The 19,489-nt window shown below is 45.6% G+C and overlaps 1 protein-coding gene across 6 annotated transcripts in view; it reads left to right on the top strand.

The window, feature by feature from the left end:
- The first annotated feature begins 13,652 nt into the window (after positions 1-13,652).
- The window catches only part of SAMD4A (sterile alpha motif domain containing 4A), a 236,841-nt gene continuing 231,004 nt past the window's right edge, over positions 13,653-19,489 (top strand). The window contains exons 1-2 of one of the 6 annotated variants that reach the window (XM_060096187.1): positions 13,653-13,889; positions 15,106-15,742. In XM_060096187.1, coding sequence (XP_059952170.1) covers positions 15,547-15,742 — 196 coding nt within the window. In that variant the 5' untranslated portion in view covers positions 13,653-13,889; positions 15,106-15,546. Of the gene's footprint in view, positions 13,890-14,434; positions 14,506-14,868; positions 14,969-15,105; positions 15,743-19,489 lie in introns of those variants that run through there. The other 5 variants (XM_060096191.1, XM_060096190.1, XM_060096192.1 and 2 more) reach the window with 5 other exon arrangements.

The raw sequence follows: 19,489 nt of genomic DNA, 5'->3' as shown, positions 1-19,489 counted from the left end.
AGGAAAACTGGTAAGACTCTGTTTTATTCATCTTTGTACCCCCGGAACACCATCCATTCATTCAACAAATACTTAGAAGGTCTTACATGGATCAGCTGCTGTGCTTGGTGCTAGAGGTAGAGGATGAACAAGGCATGTGAGATCTTTGCGCTTGTGGAACTCACTTGGATGACTGGAGGAGACTAACAATAAATAGTAAATTAAAAAAATAAGATGATACTGCTTATGCTGCATACTCTGAAGAAAAAAAGCAAGTTAGCAGGTAACTAGATAGGACGGTGTCTGTGGAGGTCTCTCTGAAGAGCCTACAATTGAGCTGAGCACTGAGGGTTGAGGGAAAAAGCCTTGTCAAAAGCCTGGGCACAGGGATACCTTCAAGATGGCGGAGAAGTAAGACACGGAGATCACCTTCCTCCCCACGAATATATCAGAAATACATCTACATGTGGAACAACTCCTACAGAACACACTGAACACTGGCAGAAGACCTCAGACTTCCCAAAAGGCAAGAAACTCCCCACGTACCTGGGTAGGACGAAAGAAAAAAGAAAAAACAGAGACAAAAGAATAGTGACGGGACCTGCACCAGTGGGAGGGAGCTGTGAAGGAGGAAAGGTTTCCACACAGTAGGAAGCCCCTTCGTGGGCGGAGACTGCGGGTGGCGGAGGGTGGAAGCTTCGGGGTCATGGAGGAGAGCGCAGCAACGGGTGTGGAGGGCAAAGCGAAGAGATTCCCGCACAGAGGATCGGTGCTGACCAGCACTCACCAGCCCGAGAGGCTTGTCTACTCACCCGCTGGGGCGGGCGGGGGCTGGGAGCTGAGGCTCGGGATTCGGAGGTCAGATCCCAGGGAGAGGACTGGGGTTGGCTGCGTGAACGCAGCCTGAAGGGGGCTAGTGCGCCACAGCTAGCTGGGGGGTAGTCTGGGAAAAAGTCTGGACCTGCCTAAGAGGCCAGAGACTGTTGTTTCAGGGTGCGCGAGGAGAAGGGGTTAAAAGCACTGCCTAAACAAGCTCCAGAGACCTGCGCGAGCCGTGGCTATCAGCACGGACCCCAGAGACGGGCATGAAACGCTAAGGCTGCTGCTGCAGCCACCAAGAAGCCTGTGTGCAAGCACAGGTCACTCTCCACAGCACCCCTCCCAGGAGCCTGTGCAGCCTGCCACTGCCAGGGTCCCGTGATCCAGGGACAACTTCCCCGGGAGAACACACGGCGCGCCTCAGGCTGGTGTAATGTCACGCTGACCTCTGCTGCTGCAGGCTTGCCCTGCATTCCGTACCCCTCCCTCCCCCCACCCCGGGCCTGACTGAGCCAGAGCCCCCAAATCAGCTGCTCCTTTAACCCTGTCCTGTCTGGGCGGGGAACAGACGCCCTCAGGCGACCTACATGCAGAGGCGGGACCAAATCCAAAGCTGAACCCCAGGAGCTGTGCGAACAAAGAAGAGAAAGGGAAATTTCTCCCAGCAGCCCCAGGAGCAGCAGATTAAATCTCCACAATCAACATGATGTACCCTGCATCTGTGGAATACCTGAATAGACAACGAATCATCCCAAAACTGAGGCGGTGGACTTTGGGAGCAACTGTAGACTTGGGGTTTGCTTTCTGCATCTAATTTGTTACTGGCTTTATGTTTATCTTAGTTTAGTATTTTGAGTTTATTATCATTGGTAGATTTTTTTATTGATTTGGTTGCTCTCTTCCTCCTTTTTTTTATATATATAGATAAATATTTTTTTTCCTTTTTGTGAGTGTGTATGTTTATGCTTCTTTTTGTGATTTTGTCTGCATAACTTTGCTTTTAGCATTTGTCGTAGGGTTCTGTCTGTCCGTTTTTTGTGTGTTTGTTTGTTTTAGTACAGTTTTTAGCACCTGTTATCATTGGTGGATTTGTTTTTTGGTTTGGTTGCTAGCTTTTTTCTTTCGTTCTTTCTTTTATCTTTTTAAATTACTTTTTAATTTTTAATATTTATAATAATTATTTTTGTAATAACTTTTATTTTATTTTATTTATTTCTTTATTTCTTTCTTTTTTTCTCCCTTTTCTTCTAAGCTGTGTGGATTACCGGGTCTTGGTGCTCGGCCAGGTGTCAGCCTGTGCCTCTGAGGTGAGAGAGCTGAGTTCAGGATATTAGTCCACCAGAGACCTCCCGGCTCCATCTAATATCAAATTGAAAAAGCTCTCCCAGAGATCTCCATCTCAAAACAAAGATCCAGCAACACTCAACGACCAGCAAGCTACAGTGCTGAGCACCCTATGCCAAACAACTAGCAAGACAGGAACACAACCCCACCCATTAGCAGAGAGGCTGCCTGATATCGTAATAAGGTCACAGACACCCCAAAACACACCACCAGACATGGTCCTGCCCACCAGAAAGACAAGATCCAGCCTCATCCACCAGAACACAGGCACCAGTCCCCTCCACCAGGAAGCCTATACAACCCACTGAACCAACCTTAGCCACTGGGGTCAGACACCAAAAACAATGGGAACTATGAACCTGTAGCCTGCAAAAAGTAGACCCCAAACACAGTAAGTGAGGCAAAATGAGAAGACAGAGAAACACACAGCAGATGAAGGAGCAATGTAAAAACCCAGCAGACCAAACAAATGAAGAGGAAATAGGCAGTCTACCTGAAAAAGAATTCAGAGTAACGATAGTAAAGATGATCCAAAACTTGGAAATAGAATGGAGAAAATACAAGAAACGTTTAACAAGGACCTAGAAGAGCTAAAGACCCACTTCAGACCTACGGACACATACAGACTGAAAGTGAGGGGATGGAAAAAGATATTCCATGCAAATGGAAATCAAAAGAAAGCTGGAGTAGCAATTCTCATATCAGACAAAATAGACTTTAAAATAAAGACTATTACAAGAGGCAAAGAAGGACACTACATAATGATCAAGGGATCAATCCAAGAAGAAGATACAAGAATTGTAAATATTTATGCACCCAACATAGGAGAACCTCAATACATAAGGCAAATGCTAACAGCCATAAAAGGGGAAATCGACAGTAACACAATCAGAGTAGGGGACTTTAACGCCCCACTTTCACCAATGGACAGATCATCCAAAATGAATATAAGGACAAATGCTTTAAATGTTACATTAAATAAGATGGACTTAACTGATATTTATAGCACATTCCATCCAAAAACAACAGAATACACTTTCTTCTCAAGTGCTCATGGAACATTCTCCAGGATAGATCATATCTTGGGTCACAAATCAAGCCTTGGTAAATTTAAGAAAATTGAAATCATATCAAGTATCTTTTCTGACCACAATGCTATGAGACTAGATATCAATTACAGGAAAGAATCTGTAAAAAATACAAAAACATGGAGCATAAACAATACACTACTTAATAACCAAGAGATCACTGAAGAAGTCAAAGAGGAAATCAAAAAATACCTAGAAAGAAATGACAATGAAAACACAATGACCCAAAACCTATGGGATGCAGCAAAAGCAGTTCTAAGAGGGAAGTTTATAGAAATACAATCCTACCTCAAGAAACAAGAAACATCTCAAATAAACAACCTAACCTTACACCTAAAGCAGTCAGAGATAGAAGAACAAAAAAACCCTCAAAGTTAGCAGGAGGAAAGAAATCATAAAGATCAGATCAGAAATAAATGAAAAAGAAATGAAGGAAATGATAGCAAAGATCAATAAAACTAAAAGCTTGTTCTTTGATAAGATAAACAAAATTGATAAACCATTAGCCAGACTCATCCAGAAAAAAAAAGGAGAAGACTCAAATCAACAGAATTAGAAATGAAAAAGGAGAAGTAACAGTGGACACTGCAGAAATACAAAGGATCATGAGAGATTACTACAAGCAACTATATGCCAATAAACTGGACAACCTGGAAGAAATGGAAAAATTCTTAGAAAAGCACAACCGTCTGGGACTGAACCAGAAAGAAATAGAAAATATAAACAGACCAATCACAAGCACTGAAATTGAGACTATGATTAAAAGTCTTCCAACAAACAAAAAACTAGGACCAGATGACTTCACAGGCGAATTATACCAAACATTTAGAGAAGAGCTAACACCTATCCTTCTCAAAATCTTCCAAAATATAGCAGAGGGAGGAACACTCCCAAACTCATTCTATGAGGTCACCATCACCCTGATACCAAAACCAGACAAAGATGTCACAAAGAAAGAAAGCTACGGGCCAATATCACTGATGGACATAGATGCAAAAATCCCTAACAAAATAGTAGCAAACAGAATCCAACAGCACATTAAAAGGATCATACACCATGATCAAGTGAGATTTATCCCAGGAATGCAAGGATTCTTCAATATACACAAATCAATCAATGTGATAAACCACATTAACAAATTGAAGGAGAAAAACCATATGATCATCTCAACAGATGCAGAAAACGCTTTTGACAAAATTCAACACCCATTTATGATAAAAACCCTCCAGAAAGTAGGCATAGAGGGAACTTACCTCAACATAATAAAGGCCATTTATGACAAAGCCACAGCCAACATCATTCTCAATGATGAAAAGCAGAAACCTTTTCCTCTAAGATCAGGAACAAGACAAGGTTGCCCACTCTCACCACTATTACTCAATATAGTTTTGGAAGTTTTAGCCACAGCAATCAGAGAACAAAAAGAAATAAAAGGAATGCTAATCAGAAAAGAAGAAGTAAAGCTGTCACTGTTTGCAGATGACATGATACTATATATAGAGAATCCTAAAGATGCTACCAGAAAACTACCAGAGCTAATCAATGAATCTGGTAAAGATGCAGGATACAAAATTAATGCACAGAAATCTCTTGCATTCCTACACACTAATGATGAAAAATCTGAAAGAGAAATTAAGGAAACACTCCTTAAACACCACTGCAACTAAAAGAATAAATACCTAGGAATAAACCTACCTAGGGAGACAAAAGACCTGTATGCAGAAAACTATAGACACTGATGAAAGAAATTAAAGACAATACAAAGAGATGGAGAGATAGACCATGTTCTTGGATTGGAAGAATCAACATTGTGAAAAAGAGTATACTACCCAAAGCAATCTACAGATTCAATGCAATCTGTATCAAACTACCAATGGCATTTCTCACAGAACTAGAATAAAAAATTTCACAATTTGTATGGAAACACAAAAGACCCCGAATAGCCAAAGCAATCTTGTGAAAGAAAAACGGAGCTGGAGGAATCAGGCTCCCTGACTTCAGACTATATGACAAAGCTGCAGTAATCAAGACAGTATGATACTGGCACAAAAACAGAAATATAGATAAATGAAACAGGATAGAAAGCCCAGGGATAAACCCACACACATATGGTCACCTTATTTTTGATAAAGGTGGCAAGAATATACAATGGAGCAAAGACAGTCTCTTCAATAAGTGGTGCTGGGTAAACTGGACAGCTACATGTAAAGGAATGAAATTAGAACACTTCCTAACACTGTACACAATAATAAACTCAAAATAGATTAAAGACCTAAATGTAAGGCCAGACACTATAAAACTCTTAGAGGAAAACATAGGCAGAACACTTTATGATGTAAGTCACAGCAAGATCCTTTTTGACCCATCTCCTAGAGAAATGGAAATAAAAACAAAAATAAACAAGTGGGACCTAATGAAACTGAAAAGCTTTTGCACAGCAAAGAAAACATAACTAAGACGAAAAGACAACCTCAGAATGGAAGAAAATATTTACAGATGAAGCAACTGACAAAGGATTAACCACCAAAATTTACAAGCAGCACATGCAGCTCAATATCAAAAAAACAAACAACCCAATCCAAAAATGGGCAGAAGACCTAAATAGAGATTTCTCCAAAGAAGAAATACAGTTTGCCAACAAACACATGAAAGAATGCTCAACATCACTAATCATTACAGAAATGCAAATCAAAACTACAATGAAGTATTCACCTCACACCAGTCAGAATGGCCATCATCAAAAAATCTACAAACCATAAATGTTGGAGAGAGTGTGGAGAAAAAGCAACCCTCTTGCACTGTTGGTGGGAATGTAAATTGATACAGCCACTATGGGGAACAGTATGGAGGTTCCTTAAAAGACTAAAGATAGAACTACCATACGATCCAGCAATCCCACTACTGGGCGTATACCCTGAGACATCCATAATTCAAAAAGAGTCATGTACCACATTGTTCATTGCAGCTCTATTTACAATAGCCAGGACATGGAAGCAACCTAAGTGTCCATCAACAGATGAATGGATAAAGAAGATGTGGCACATATATACAATGGAATACTACTCAGCCATAAAAAGAAACGAAATCGAGTTATTTGTAGTGAGGTGGATGGACCTAGAGACTGTCATACAGAGTGGAGTAAGTCAGAAAGAGAAAAATACTGTATGCTGACACATATATATGGAATCTAAAAAAAAAAAAAAAAAGGTTCTGAAGAACCTAGGGGCAGGACATGAATAAAGACGCAGAAGTAGAGAATGAACTTTAGGATACCGGGAGGGGAAAGGGTAAGCTGGGACGAAGTGAGAGAGTGGCATGGACATATATACACTACCAAATGTAAAACAGATAGCTAGTGGGAAGCATCCGCATAGCACAGGGAGATCAGCTCGATGCTTTGTGACCACCTAGAAGGGTGGGATAGGGAGGGTGAGAGGGAGATGCAAGTGGGAGGAGATATGGGGATATATGTATATGTATAGCTGATTCACTTTGTTATAAAGCAGAAACTAACACCCCATTGTAAAGCAATTATACTCCAATAAAGATGTTAAAAAAGAAAAGAGGCTGGGCACAGCATATTGGATGGAAGGAACAAAAAGCACAAAGTGAAAAAGAGCTTGGGTAGTAGAGGGAGAGAAAAAGCCTATGTGACTTGAAGTGTATAAACACGAAGGAGCAATGTGGATGGGGTTGGAGAGAGGGCAAGTGTTGTCATGGGCAGGAGTCAGGATAGTCTTTTGTGCAGTGGGAAGACCTTAGAGAGCCAAAGAAGGGAGGTAACCTTGTCCATGTTGCAATTTTCAAAGACTGAGGGGAATGCATCTTGGGGAGGAGGAAGGGGGCAGAACCAGGAGTTCAGTTTTAGTTGTTAGAAGTTTGAGCTGTGATGTTAAGCCTACCTTATTGGTTTTATTTATTTAGTTGAACCTCCAGACATTTACTCTCCTCTCTCTTTACTGTAGCTAGGTCCTATGGAAACTCTGCAAATCTGCCCCAGGCATAGGACTGAGTCAGTTAGTCAGGTTGGGGGAGGAGGAATAGCTGTCAGATACTTTCCTTGCTCTGAGCGCTTTGTATTTGTGCCAACAGTTAAGCTATTGCGTCTCAGCTACAAACCCACCCTTCTACAACCGGCTTTGTGATGCTGGGGTAATGCTCTGCAAACCACATTTATGCTTTGCCAGTGGGCTCCCTATGAGGCTTTGCAAACTAGAGCAATAGAGGGAAACTGGAAGACAGGAGGAAGGAGGGATTTGCTCCTTCCTGTCTGTTTCCTGTGGGCTTCATGTTGGTTTCCTGTTCCTGTGATCATCACCGGAGCCTCGCTTCTTTACCTTGGCAGTGGTGGTTAATTCCAGGAGCAGCAGTTGAATCCAGATCACAGTTCTCCCAACATTTGCCAAACCTGCCTCCTCACCCCCACCTTAGGACGCCAGCCTCAGCCTAGCAACAGCCCTTCCTCAGAGGGCTGAGCGTTCCAGCTCTGAGGGCCTGTCCTCCAAACTTCTAAGTTTTTATAATTCCAACTTCATTTTGTTTCCCTAGCCCTGTGGATGGTAGCTGCTTCCTGCAGTTGCTTCCTGTGAGATACCTTCATGTTTTCCTTTAGACTCTTCAGTTACCAACTCTTTATATTCATGATCTCTGATAAAATAATTGGTGTTGCCTCTCTCCTGGCTACTCTAATTGATAGCAATTAGATCTTACCTCTTACATACCTGGCTCAATTTACTATGGTAGACAGAAAACTGAGACCAACTGAGGTTAAATAGCCCATATCACACATCTACTACGTGGTAGAGTTAGGATTTGAATCCAGTTCTGCTTTGTTTTGTTTTGCCTGAAGCTTGGGCTCTTAATCACTAGTCACCTTCCTACATTGTATGAAAAGCACATGGTTTTTCAACACTGAACTGTGGGTACAATTTTAAATTCTTTCATCATTTTTATTGCTTTTCTTGAACCCATTATCAGACCCAGCATTTCCCCAAACATATCCCAGGCAACACTATACTACAAGACCTAGGATGTGTTCTGGGCTCAAGTAACTTTAGGACCTGCCATATACTGTACTCTCCAGAAGAGCACAGTGAACTTTAGCATAATGAAGGCCTTGAGAAATCTTGCAATAAAATTTAAATGTATAACCAGGCAGTTTCTCATAAACTTTCTGAATGGGGATATTCCAAGGATGTGGAAAAATGTGGGATTAATCAATATTTAATGTATCCGATGCAACAGTAGTACCTGGTAAAGAGAAAGTTGTTGGTGCCAGCAGTCTTGGAATATTCTCATCACAGAGGTTGCTTTAAAGAATATTGGAGAAGGGGAGTCTGATCTTTGTTTAGATTATAGAAATATGACTTTAGACTTGTACATTAAAAAATTTCAGCTATTTAAAACTGTGGACACATTTCAATGGCACTTTCAGTTGGAAAAGCTACTGGCAATTCTTTAATCAACAACAAAGATCAGAATTAGGATTTGATGATTTCTACAATGAGTAATTTTTACTTTCTTTCTCTCATGCCAATCTGGGACAATTTATCCCTCTAAAAGGTCTAAGCTCCACTTTTGTAATCCTGACCTATACAAATCCTATAAATAGGAGTAGTTTTGCAGCACTTACATTTAACCTTTTGACTATATTTATTTGAAAATTTATCTATGACGCCTTATGTTTTACTGTAAGAAAATATAATTTAATATTTCACACATTTGTTTATTTTTAAAGAGTGTGAACCCATCTGCATTTGTGTTTGAAATTGTGGTTCAGTTGCCTGAACTTATATTTTATTTAAGTACCACTTAATTGGTTTGGATTATACTCTTTAGAAATCAGTCAGAAAGACAGTGTACCTGACTAAATGTTCTAAAAACTAGAGTTCACCTTTCTTATCTAGAGTTCACCTTTCTTATCTAACTCCATTCTAGAGAAAGCTGTCTCAAAAGTTTTCTTCATGTAATATTAATCAGCCTTAAAAAGGAATAAAATTCCGATACATGCTGTAATATGGATGAACCTTGAAAACGTTATGCTAAGTGAAAGAAGCCAGACGCAAAAGGACAATAAATACTGTATGAGTCCACTTATATGAGGTACCTAGAACAGACAAATTCATAGAGGCAAAAAGTAGAATAGTGGTTAGCAGAGACTGAGGGGAGGGAAGAATGGGGATTTATTGTTTAACAAGCCCGGAAGTTCAGTTTGGGAAGATGGAAAAGATCTGGAAATGGATAGTTAGTGATGGTTGCACAAACAATGTGAATGTACTTAATGCAACTGAATTTTATGCTTAAGAGTGGTTAAAAGGGTAAACTTTATGTTATACATATTTTACCAAAATTTAAAAAAAAGACCTTTTCCTTATGGATTCAACATGTCCATCCAATTCATATTCTTGTTTCACTCCTGAAGAGTAAATAATCACACCTGTTATGGTCTTTGGGTAGTGGCATTCTATTTACCTAAAACTGGGTTTAAGAAGTCTTTTTTTTCTGGAAAAACTCTCTAAATTGAGGAACTGAAGAAAATTTGAAAACTATCTTTAGAGTGGTAAGAACTTCAGTGAAAAGTGAAAGCAGATTCCTCAAGAGTCCCAGTGCTTTACCTGAGGCTTGCTCAGCCAGGTTTACCTTGGGTCAGTTATCAGTCACGATCCCGTCAGTATAAAAACGTGCTAGGGGTATAGGAAATTGGTGCTGGCCATTAGCACTCTGCCCTGGGCTAACAGAACACCAGCTTCCTATCTGAATGTGTGCCCCTCCCAACACTGAGATATTTCTGAACTTCTAATGAGATCTGAACTCAAGTTTAGTCTCCCTAAGCCATGGCTCCTGGGCCTCACCCAGCTTGCCTTTCACTGTTGCTATCTTAGCAGACCTGACTCCTGATTTAGCCTTCCCACATTCCATCTGTCACCAGTTCTGCAGTTTCTTCCTCCACATCTCTCTCATCATCCCCTTGAATCCTGATTCAAGCCCTGGCAATCCTGTCCTCGGCCTTATTACATGGCTTTTGAGAGGGCATGTCTTTGAAGAATGAAAAAGCATGCTTCTGTGTGAGGCAGACCCAAGATGTAAATGAGGCAAATTAACATACTCTAATTTGTACCTACAAAGAAGGAAAATTAATACTTATCAGGTACCTCCTATGTGCCAAGTAATGTGCCAGTTATTTTCAGACCTTATGAGGGCAGGCATTACAATTATTTTTAAATAATATTCTTAACACAGAAACTACTTTACTGTAGCTGTGCCTGCTCTTCAGGAAGCACACTAGATCCCAGTGGCAAATATTACACAGATAGAGTTCTATCTGATGCAGATGCCAGTTTGGCTCACTTTCAATCAGTCTTCAAATTTCCTCACTCCTGGGCACTTCTGTTCAGTCACCCAAGTCTAATCTTTTCTTTAAAAAAAAAAATTAATTAATTAATTAATACCTGCGTTGGGTCTCCATTGCTGCACGTGGGCTTTCTCTAGTCGCGGTGAGTGGAGGCTACTCTTCGTTGCAGTGCACAGGCTTCTCATTGCGGTGGCTTCTCTTGTTGCAGAGCATGGGCTTTAGGCGCGTGGGCTTTAGTAGTTGTGGCTCTCAGGTTCAGTAGTTGTGGCTCCTGGGCTCTAGAGCGCAGGCTCAGTAGTTGTGGCACACGGGCTTAGTTGCTCTGCGGCATATAGGATCTTCCCGGACCAGGGCTCAAACCCGTGTCCCCTGCATTGGCAGGCGGATTCTTAACCACTGTGCCACCAGGGAAGCCCCCAAGTTTAAACTTTTCATAGTCAATTCCTTCTCTACATCTTGGGCTGAGTAGCCTACTCTTGCCTCCACGCTCATCAGTGGTTCTGCACCTTTCCTGTGTACAGAGTATGGAGAAGCACCTGGGCTTGTCTCCATTAACCAAGAAATGGTTTCCCTGCCTGCCAGCCATGTTTCTAGCTCACCTAAATCCCATTCCCCCCAGATTACCGCCTAATCAACTGTTCTTTGGAAGTTAGAATTTGCTCTAAAACTCCAAGTCATGTGGATATTTAGTACTTGTTAGCCACTTTTTTTTTTACAAAAAAAATTTATTGGTTATCCATTTAAAATATAGCAGTGTGTACATGCCAATCCCAAAGCCACTTCTTAATTACCCATAAAAAGTGGGTAAAGTTTCGAATAGGAAAGTCCATATTTAGACAAAAATATATATTTAGCTGATAGTATTACTTTCCTTCCTTCAGTCCTGACTTCACCCTGTGAGGAATCGTGAAGCAGCATCACTGGGTTTTATCTCCACCCCCTTTCCAGTCAGGGAAAAGGCCCAGAGGTGAGGGAAATCGCAAGTATTGTGAACCCACAAAAACAAGGCCGGCTGGCAACTCATGAGTCGTGCTCCTCTTTGTATTTTTTTAAAAATAGCTAAAAAATTAGCTAAATCAAGATCTTTTCTTAGGTCACAGGCTGCTGTAAGAAGTACACTTTTCCAGTAGGTGGCAGTATTTTCTTTCTTCAGTTTAAGCAGAATTCAATTTGCCTCAAGGTTTGTTGTTTTTGTTTCTTAGTTTTACTATTCGCTTAGTAAACTTCAGGTGACAATAAATAAGTTAATGAAACTGATTTTTTCACTTTCTTTTAAAAAATCACTCTTGGAGGCTTCTAAAATCCCCAGGTAGGGAACTTCTGCTTTGGCTGCAGTTGATAGCAAGGTATATATTGAGATACACCATGCTCTAAACTTTCTCCCCATTTCTTGATAGAAGTTATTACTAAGTACTAGCTAATGATAATAATGTTTTGGGGAAAATATTTCAAGATTTCCTGCTTCTGTAATAATAAAACAAAATTAAAACACTGACTCTAGAACTGTTTTTAGGGCAAAATATTCATTAAATTATGCAGACACCTTTCTTGGCTGGTTAATGATGAGCTTAAGAAAATTATCCACACACCCTATTTTAATGTTAACACCTATATTTTTGCAGCTCCACAAGACCTTTCAATACCCCAACAGATGGTTAGGTGCTGTCACATGTCTCACAGGAACTAAGCGGTGCAGAAACTAGGTTTGAGGATGGAAGGAAGAAATGATTGAAAATCCAGGAACATATGCTGGAGTTAAAGAAGGAAGTGGTAAATCAGTGGAATAATATCTCAGATACTTTATCTTCAGAAATACTGTATTAACCAGAGTAGGGGAGGCAGGATTTGAAGCATAGGCTTCACTAATTTATCAGAAGTACTCTTATAAAGAAAGCCTCAAGTTGCTGGAGAAATGTTCCAGGGCTCACTGTTTTCACTGAAAACACAGAGACAGCCTGGATTTGGTCATCAAGTCCTCCTGTGAATATTCGATTACTATTAGAAGGCACAGCGATTGTTACGTTTTAGGGTATTTTAAACCAATCCTCTACTTTCGAGACTACCCGAGGGCACTTTCCCAGCCCTCCCTGAACTGCTTGGCCTCGGCGCTGCACCTCCACCCCCATCCTCTTGTGCGCGGCGAGGACCTCTGAAGCCCTCTGCCTGGCCTCGGCCTCGTGCACTCTGCAGGGCCAGATAAACGCTGCCCAGCCCGGCGACTCAGACGCGCTGACAGGTGGCCTCGCCCGCCTCCCCGCCGCCTGGGGCGGCGCTCCTCTCCGCTCCAGGCCCGCAGCCGGAGCCGCAGCCGCAGCCCGCGCGCCAGGTGTAGCTGCCCGGCCGGCCCCAGAAGTCAGGCGGCTTCCCCAGGGGAGAGCAAGGCCGGAGAGGGGTGTGGGGCTAGCCGCGAGGCCGCCCACAGGAGCAAAGGGCATCCAAGGTCCGACCCGGGCGAGGGGTGAGCAGCCCGGGAACTTCTCGCGCTCCTCAGACACGGGCCGTCCGGCGTCCGGGCTCTTCAGCACTGCGTACCGCCCCTCGGCCTCCTCCGCCCTTCGCGTCCTCGACCCCCGGAACCCGTCCACGCCTCCAGCGCCCTTGACCCCACGTCTCTGTCACCCCCGGGCCCCAGTTGGGCCGAGGGGTCACCGGAGTCGGTGAACCACATTCCCAAGGACGAGCAGCCGGTGGCAGCACCGTGCCCTCTCAAGCGCCCTCGGGGTCCCCTCCCGTCTGCACTCCGGCGTCTCGAGCGCCCCGGCCCCTCCGGAACACGCAAGCAGCAGAGGGCAGGCATTCACTTGGACCCCTCCCCTTCCCCAAACTTCTTCCCTCCGCCAGGCCGTTCCTCCAACCCGACCCCTCTGCGCCATCCGGCTCCTCCCTCTCCGCTCCCCTCCCCTTTTCTGGTCCCCACTTAGGAATCCGCCCCCCCACCCCCGCCGCAGGCCGGGCCCGGGGATCCTCCCCCGACTCCCCCCGCTTGCCGCCGCTGCCGCCGCCGCCCGGGTTCCTCTCCCCCCTTCTCGGGCGCTCCCTGCCAAGCCCATGATGTAATGGTGTATGTTAATCAGTAGCATGTGGGGAGCTCCGGCTCGGGCGGCTCAGTCCTCCGCGAGCCGACACTGGAGGCAGCAGGAGCGGCGGCGGCGGCGGCCCGGACCCGCAGCGCCGCACTCTCTCAGCGCCGCCCGCCCCGACGGCATGGCCCGCAGCCCGCGCTCCGGGCGCCCCCAATCTCGCTGAGAGCCGCTGCGGTCCCGGACCCGCGTTTGGGGCCGCGAGCCGCCAGGATGAGCCGCTCCCAGGTGAGCGCCCTCTCTCTCTTTTGCCCCAGGTAGGGGGCCCGTGGGTCACTGGGTCCCCTTCCCGGAGGGGAGAAGTTCTGGGAGCCGGGAAGTTCTGGGAGCCGGGAAACGGGGTGCTGGGAGCGAGCCGCCTCACGAGGGCTGGCTGAGTCGCTGGGCTCTCTTCGCCGTCCGCTGGCTGCCACCCGAACAGGGTTAGGACTGGGGGAGCCCCCGAAACCGAACTTTTCTTCTTTGCGGTCCTTCGGGGGCGTGTGCGGGCGGCGCGGAGCCGCAGTTCCCGCGGAGCCGCCCTGCCCGCCGGGGGAGGCAGTGCTGTAGGCTCAGCTGTCTCCGCGCTCGGCGTTCGCCCGTAGCCGTGCTGCCTTCGGCCTGGGACGCGCGGGCGAGGCGGTGGGCCGGATAGACCCGCCCGTAGGCGGCGGCAGCGGGGGCAGGATGCCTACAGCACACACACGCGTACACACTCACATACACACAGACGCACACGCACGCACACATCTGATCGCTCAGGGAGAAGCAGGCCCTCGGAGACCTCCCGGGTGGGCTGGAGCGGCGCGGTGCGGGGTAGCCGGGGCTCCGGCTGCGCCTCCGCCCGCTGGACGCTGAGCTTTGGGTGGGGAGAGTTTATTTTTGTCTCGAGCTGTTGCCGCGGCTGCTCACGGCCTAAATCCAGAGGGGCGCCTGGCGGTGGAGATGCTGGCTGTTGCTGTAGATGGAGCTGCAGCCGTTCGGCAGCTTCTCCGGGAGGAGGAGGTGGCGGAGGAGGAGGCGGGAGAGGAGGAGGAGGAGGAGGAAGGAACTCGGGCTGCTGCTGCCTCCGCCTCTGCTTTGCATTAGCCCCCACCCCCACCCCCGCGCCCCTCCGCAGCCGCATTGCAAGTTTTCTGCGCGAGAAAGATCTGTTGCTGGTGCGGGTGTTTGCAGGCACAGTCCCCGAGGCCACCCCGGGTGGGGTGTGTGGGGAGCACTAGCCGTTCGCAGCGGCAGCAACAGGAAGCCGGGCGGTCTCCTCACGCACCTGGGAAGGAGGCTTCTTGCCCTTCCCAGAACGGGAATAGCTCCTCTCCAGCATCCGGGTGCGAAGGGGGCGGCCGGAATTTGGGGGACCAAACCCCCCGCGGGGCGCCCCCCTCCACCCCTTCTAATGCACTCGTTTCCCGCGCGCGCTCCCTCGCCGGCCGAGGTCTCACTGCAGCCTTTTCTCTCCTTCCAGTGGTGATCGCCACTCGGGAATGCGGGTGTGAAGGGTCCGAGCTGCCGCCCAGCGGGGGAGAGACCCCGGGACGCCGGAAATCACCATCCCGAAGCTGCGAGAAGAAGGCGCGGGGGAAGAGAGCATTCTTCAGTTTGTGTGCCTTGTGGGGAAAAAAAAATTTTTTAATCGTTATTTTAAAAAAACAAAACAAAAAACATTTCCGTGCTACTGTCTGTCATCATCTCTGGGGAAATCAGCCAGAACCACCAGAACGTAACTGAAACCAGACGAGAGAGGCAGGAGCCGAGGCAGTACCTGCAGCGTCCGGGCACCAGAGCCACCTTGGAACGGGAACGCGTCTCCGGCGGCCGCTGGGCTGCGGCTCCACCAAACTTTGGGGCGGGCGGGGCGGGCTGGGGCTCGGAGGGGGCTTTGTAGACCTAGGGCCGCCCCCTAACCATGATGTTTCGCGACCAGGTCGGGGTGCTGGCGGGCTGGTTTAAGGGCTGGAACGAGTGCGAGCAGACTGTTGCGCTGCTGTCGCTGCTCAAGCGCGTGAGCCAGACCCAGGCCCGCTTCCTCCAGCTCTGCCTGGAGCACTCGCTGGCCGACTGCACCGAGCTGCACGTCCTCGAAGGCGAGGCCAACAGTCCCGGTAAGTGCGCGGCCGCCGCCGTCCCGCTGTCCTGTCCACGCCCCCCACCCCTTCCCAGCCTCGGGCCTGGCCCCGCCCCCCGGCCGCTGGTCCGTGGCGACAGAACCTCGAGGCCCCCGGGTCCTTGGCGTCTCCCGCCACCGGCCCCCGCCCCAGGCCCTGCCACCCACTAACCTCCGCTGGCCGCTTCGTTGTTTTGCCCACTGTCAACTCCCTCAGTCCATTCCATGTGGTAGCTACGGTAGCATGAATGATTGATTTTTCTCTCATGCAGTTTCCTGGGAAATAAGTAAGTCAGGTCACGTAGAGTCTGGATTTTCTGGGCTCTTCCCCCGCCCCCCCCTTTCTTCTTCTTTTGGGCAACGTGGCTCTCTGGATTTCAGCAACACATGAAGCCTGGGACTGCCCTTCAGAAGACAAGCTTTGATGAGGCTGTATGAGGAATACATGAAAATCCAATTTTATTATTCATTTTTCCCCACGGATATTCCAATTTTAGAGCTCTGTCTTCAGAATAATTTGTAGGTGATGCTATAGACTATTAAAATATTTGCCGTTCGTATACTACGTGGTTATACTTAACTATCACGACATTATTTATATTGATATACGTCTTGTAGAAAGGGTCTCATAGGGAGCAGGCATGAATCAGGGTCCTTAATGCTTTTGTCAGGAAACTTTACTGAACATAACAGAATTGTTTCCTCTTACCCTGCTAGTGTATTTACAGACACCTCGACTAGCATAGAAAGTGAATGTACTGAAAGGTTCAGCAGTTTGCTGTTTGCTAGCATGGGTGGTGACAGACTGAAATTATATCCGGGCCTGGGGGTGGGAGGTGAGGATGGGGGATGGGGAAAGGTCTGTTGGTTGTAATATTGCATGGGGAAAATTCTTTAGTTCATGCTGCAGCAGGAGGGTGAACAGAGCCCCCAGTGTTTACACAGAGAAAAGAATGCAGGGTCCTCTTCCAGCTGTTCCATGTTAGAGCCGCCAGCCTGCAAGACTCAGCAGAGGGCTGGGCTGCCATTTGATGACGGGGTCCAGTCCAGGGCAGCAGGGCCTGGGAGACACGAAAGTGAGTGTGCCGGCAGCGCAGCAAGAGGGGGGCTGGCCTGCTCCTCCCTCCTCCTCCTCCCTGGTGTTGTGCCCGTGGTGCTGGAAACACTAGGATGGGATGTTTCCATATATAGAATCCTAGGCTGGCAGTGACTGCTGGAAATCCTCACAGCCCTTTTCCTGACCAGACAGGACTGCACCCAGAGGATCCGGTGCTGCCTAGTGTGGTGGGCCATCCTGAGGGAGATCCCACAGGTCCCACTGGGATTCAGCCTGAGCCTAACAGCCCACCCTGTTGGTTACTCACAAGGGTGGCAGTGGCAGGGCCCCCTTCCCTTTCAGTTCTGTGTTTATAAATAGCTGAAGGGCCAGTCTCCTTCATAAGGGTGTGGAAACATAACTAGGATAACTGATGACCTGCTCTCTTTACTTCCATTCTTTTTTTTTAAAAAAAATTATTTATTTGGCTGCGCCGGTCTTAGTTGCCTCACAGGGGATCTTTGTTGCCGCGTGCCGGATCTTATTTAGTTGTGGCATGCGGGATCTAGTTCCCTGACCAGGGATCGAACCCCGGCCCCCTGCACTGGGAGCTTGGAGTCTTAACCACTGGACTATCAGGAAGTCCCTCTTTACTTCCATTCTTAATGTGACAGGGTAGCCTGGATCACCTGCTTGATTTTGCTTTTTCAGGTTTGACAAGCAAGGTTATATAAACTTTTGCGTTTTATAGAATGCACAGAATTTAAGTACAGTGATTTATGTTGAATGCTTGACCTCAGTGCTTGTAGGGGCTGTTTAAAACAATGATAATTAATCCTTAGGTTACTCAAATGTTAGAGGAACATTTTTTCCCTTTGAGTAAAGGAGAAGACTTTTCCCAACATAGCAGCCATCCGTTTAGTAAGTGAAGCCATTAGATGTATGGAATTAAAAAGAAGTTGCTTAGCTTAAAAATCTTTTACTTTAATAAACCAAGAAAAAAATTGAACTTCTGTGAGTTTAAAAACATAATTTGGTTATTTTTCCCCTCAAAAAATCTTTTTTAACCATACTTATTGGTGTAAGCTGCCTACCTATTCATGATGCTAAATGCTGTAGATATATGAAACCATAACCATTATGTAAGATAGGGACCATTTTCCAGTTTCTGGATTAATCTTTCAACCTGGATATTTTGCTTCCTTGGAAACTTTGCACTTGTTTTGTTATGTGGCCAGGACAGAAATTTATTAGTGAGGTCATGTGATGGTTTGGTTTACTTCTGCATTAAGGGATCATAAGGAACATCGAGATTTGCCCTAGAATGCCTGTCTGGAGCACAGCTCTCTTACGTATCTGGAACCTAGCCAAGTACCAGGCAAGGGGCAAAAAACGCCTACTCAGCATTGGAATAGATGGCGTAAAGTCTGGGAGAATACTTCAGATGTTCTTTCAGAACTTACTCTTATTTTAGATAACAATCCTAACTTTTTTTTTTATTTGAAAAATGATCCATAGAATATATGGGGTAGCACATTTAGAATGGGGTGAGGAGTTGCTGTAACCAGTGGTGAAAAGTGACCCCTGACAGCTTGACAACTAGGAAAGAAACAGAAAAATTATAACTTTAGATACGAGAGTTGGGAACAAAAGCCCTGAAGGTTTGGGAATATTAAGGTAGGAACCCTCAATCGGACTTGCAGACATTACTTTGTAATAACATAAATCCATGATGGCTATTTACCATTAATGAGAGTGAACTACCAAAAAAGATAAATTTTTAAATACACTCTTTGAGAAGAGAGGGAAATATGCCATAAATGTTGGAAATATTAACACTCAAGGTAATTAACCTCCAGAGCTCTTTTGGCATGTGAAGCTATTACCCATTCAGAAAACTAGGCTGTTTAGAATGACTCACTTATTGGCTGGCTGAGGTTTCCTATACCAAAATCATCATGTGTGACTTACTTTATTTTGTAATCATCAATTGAACAAACACATATTTCTTCTGGTGTTCAGAGATTTTAAAACTTGGTGCATGAGAACGAAATTCTTATCTGGGGCTTGACCTCAGTATAACAACAAAAAAATTACTAATAATGCAAACTTGGCTCTGTTTTCTACAGGACTAACGTTAAATAGATAATCCTCCACATTAAACATGGTTTATTTGAGATCCATGGGACGTATTTTGATACTAACTTTTTGTTCTCTTAAATTTAGCATTTATTGAGATTCTAGTGGTTCACTGGTTCATCCTTTGCCTCAGGTTCGTGGTCATCTGAGATCCAAAGAACATGGTTGAGTTAGTCCTTATGGATTTGTTTGTGTGTTGTGTGTGTGTGTGTGTGTGTGTGTGTGTGTGTGTTTTACTCCGGATTTGGTCAGTGGGTACTGGTCATGCTCAGCTCTCTAAAGTAGAGGCTTGTTTCCAGAACGCTCATAACCTTAGATACGTGCCCTTCAGCCACCAGCCCAGGTTAACATTGAGATTTCTGGCCAGTCTCAGTTTGTAGCTCTCTGTTTTTGGTGCTAAAATGTCATTTGATACCTAAAAATGGAACCCGCTGAGTTTACTTGGAAATATTCAAAGAAAAATGGATTGTGTGGCACTAGTTTAGGACTTTTGTCATTTGAACTTGAAATATTTTTTCCAGTGGAGATAGTGTAATAAATGGAGATTCACAAGTGAATCCACAAGTTTAT

Source organism: Mesoplodon densirostris, chromosome 4 (genome assembly GCF_025265405.1).
Source record: "Mesoplodon densirostris isolate mMesDen1 chromosome 4, mMesDen1 primary haplotype, whole genome shotgun sequence".
Taxonomy (NCBI): Eukaryota; Metazoa; Chordata; class Mammalia; order Artiodactyla; family Ziphiidae; genus Mesoplodon; species Mesoplodon densirostris.
Note: the sequence above shows the minus strand (reverse complement) of the source record. Positions and strands in the feature narration are given on the sequence as shown.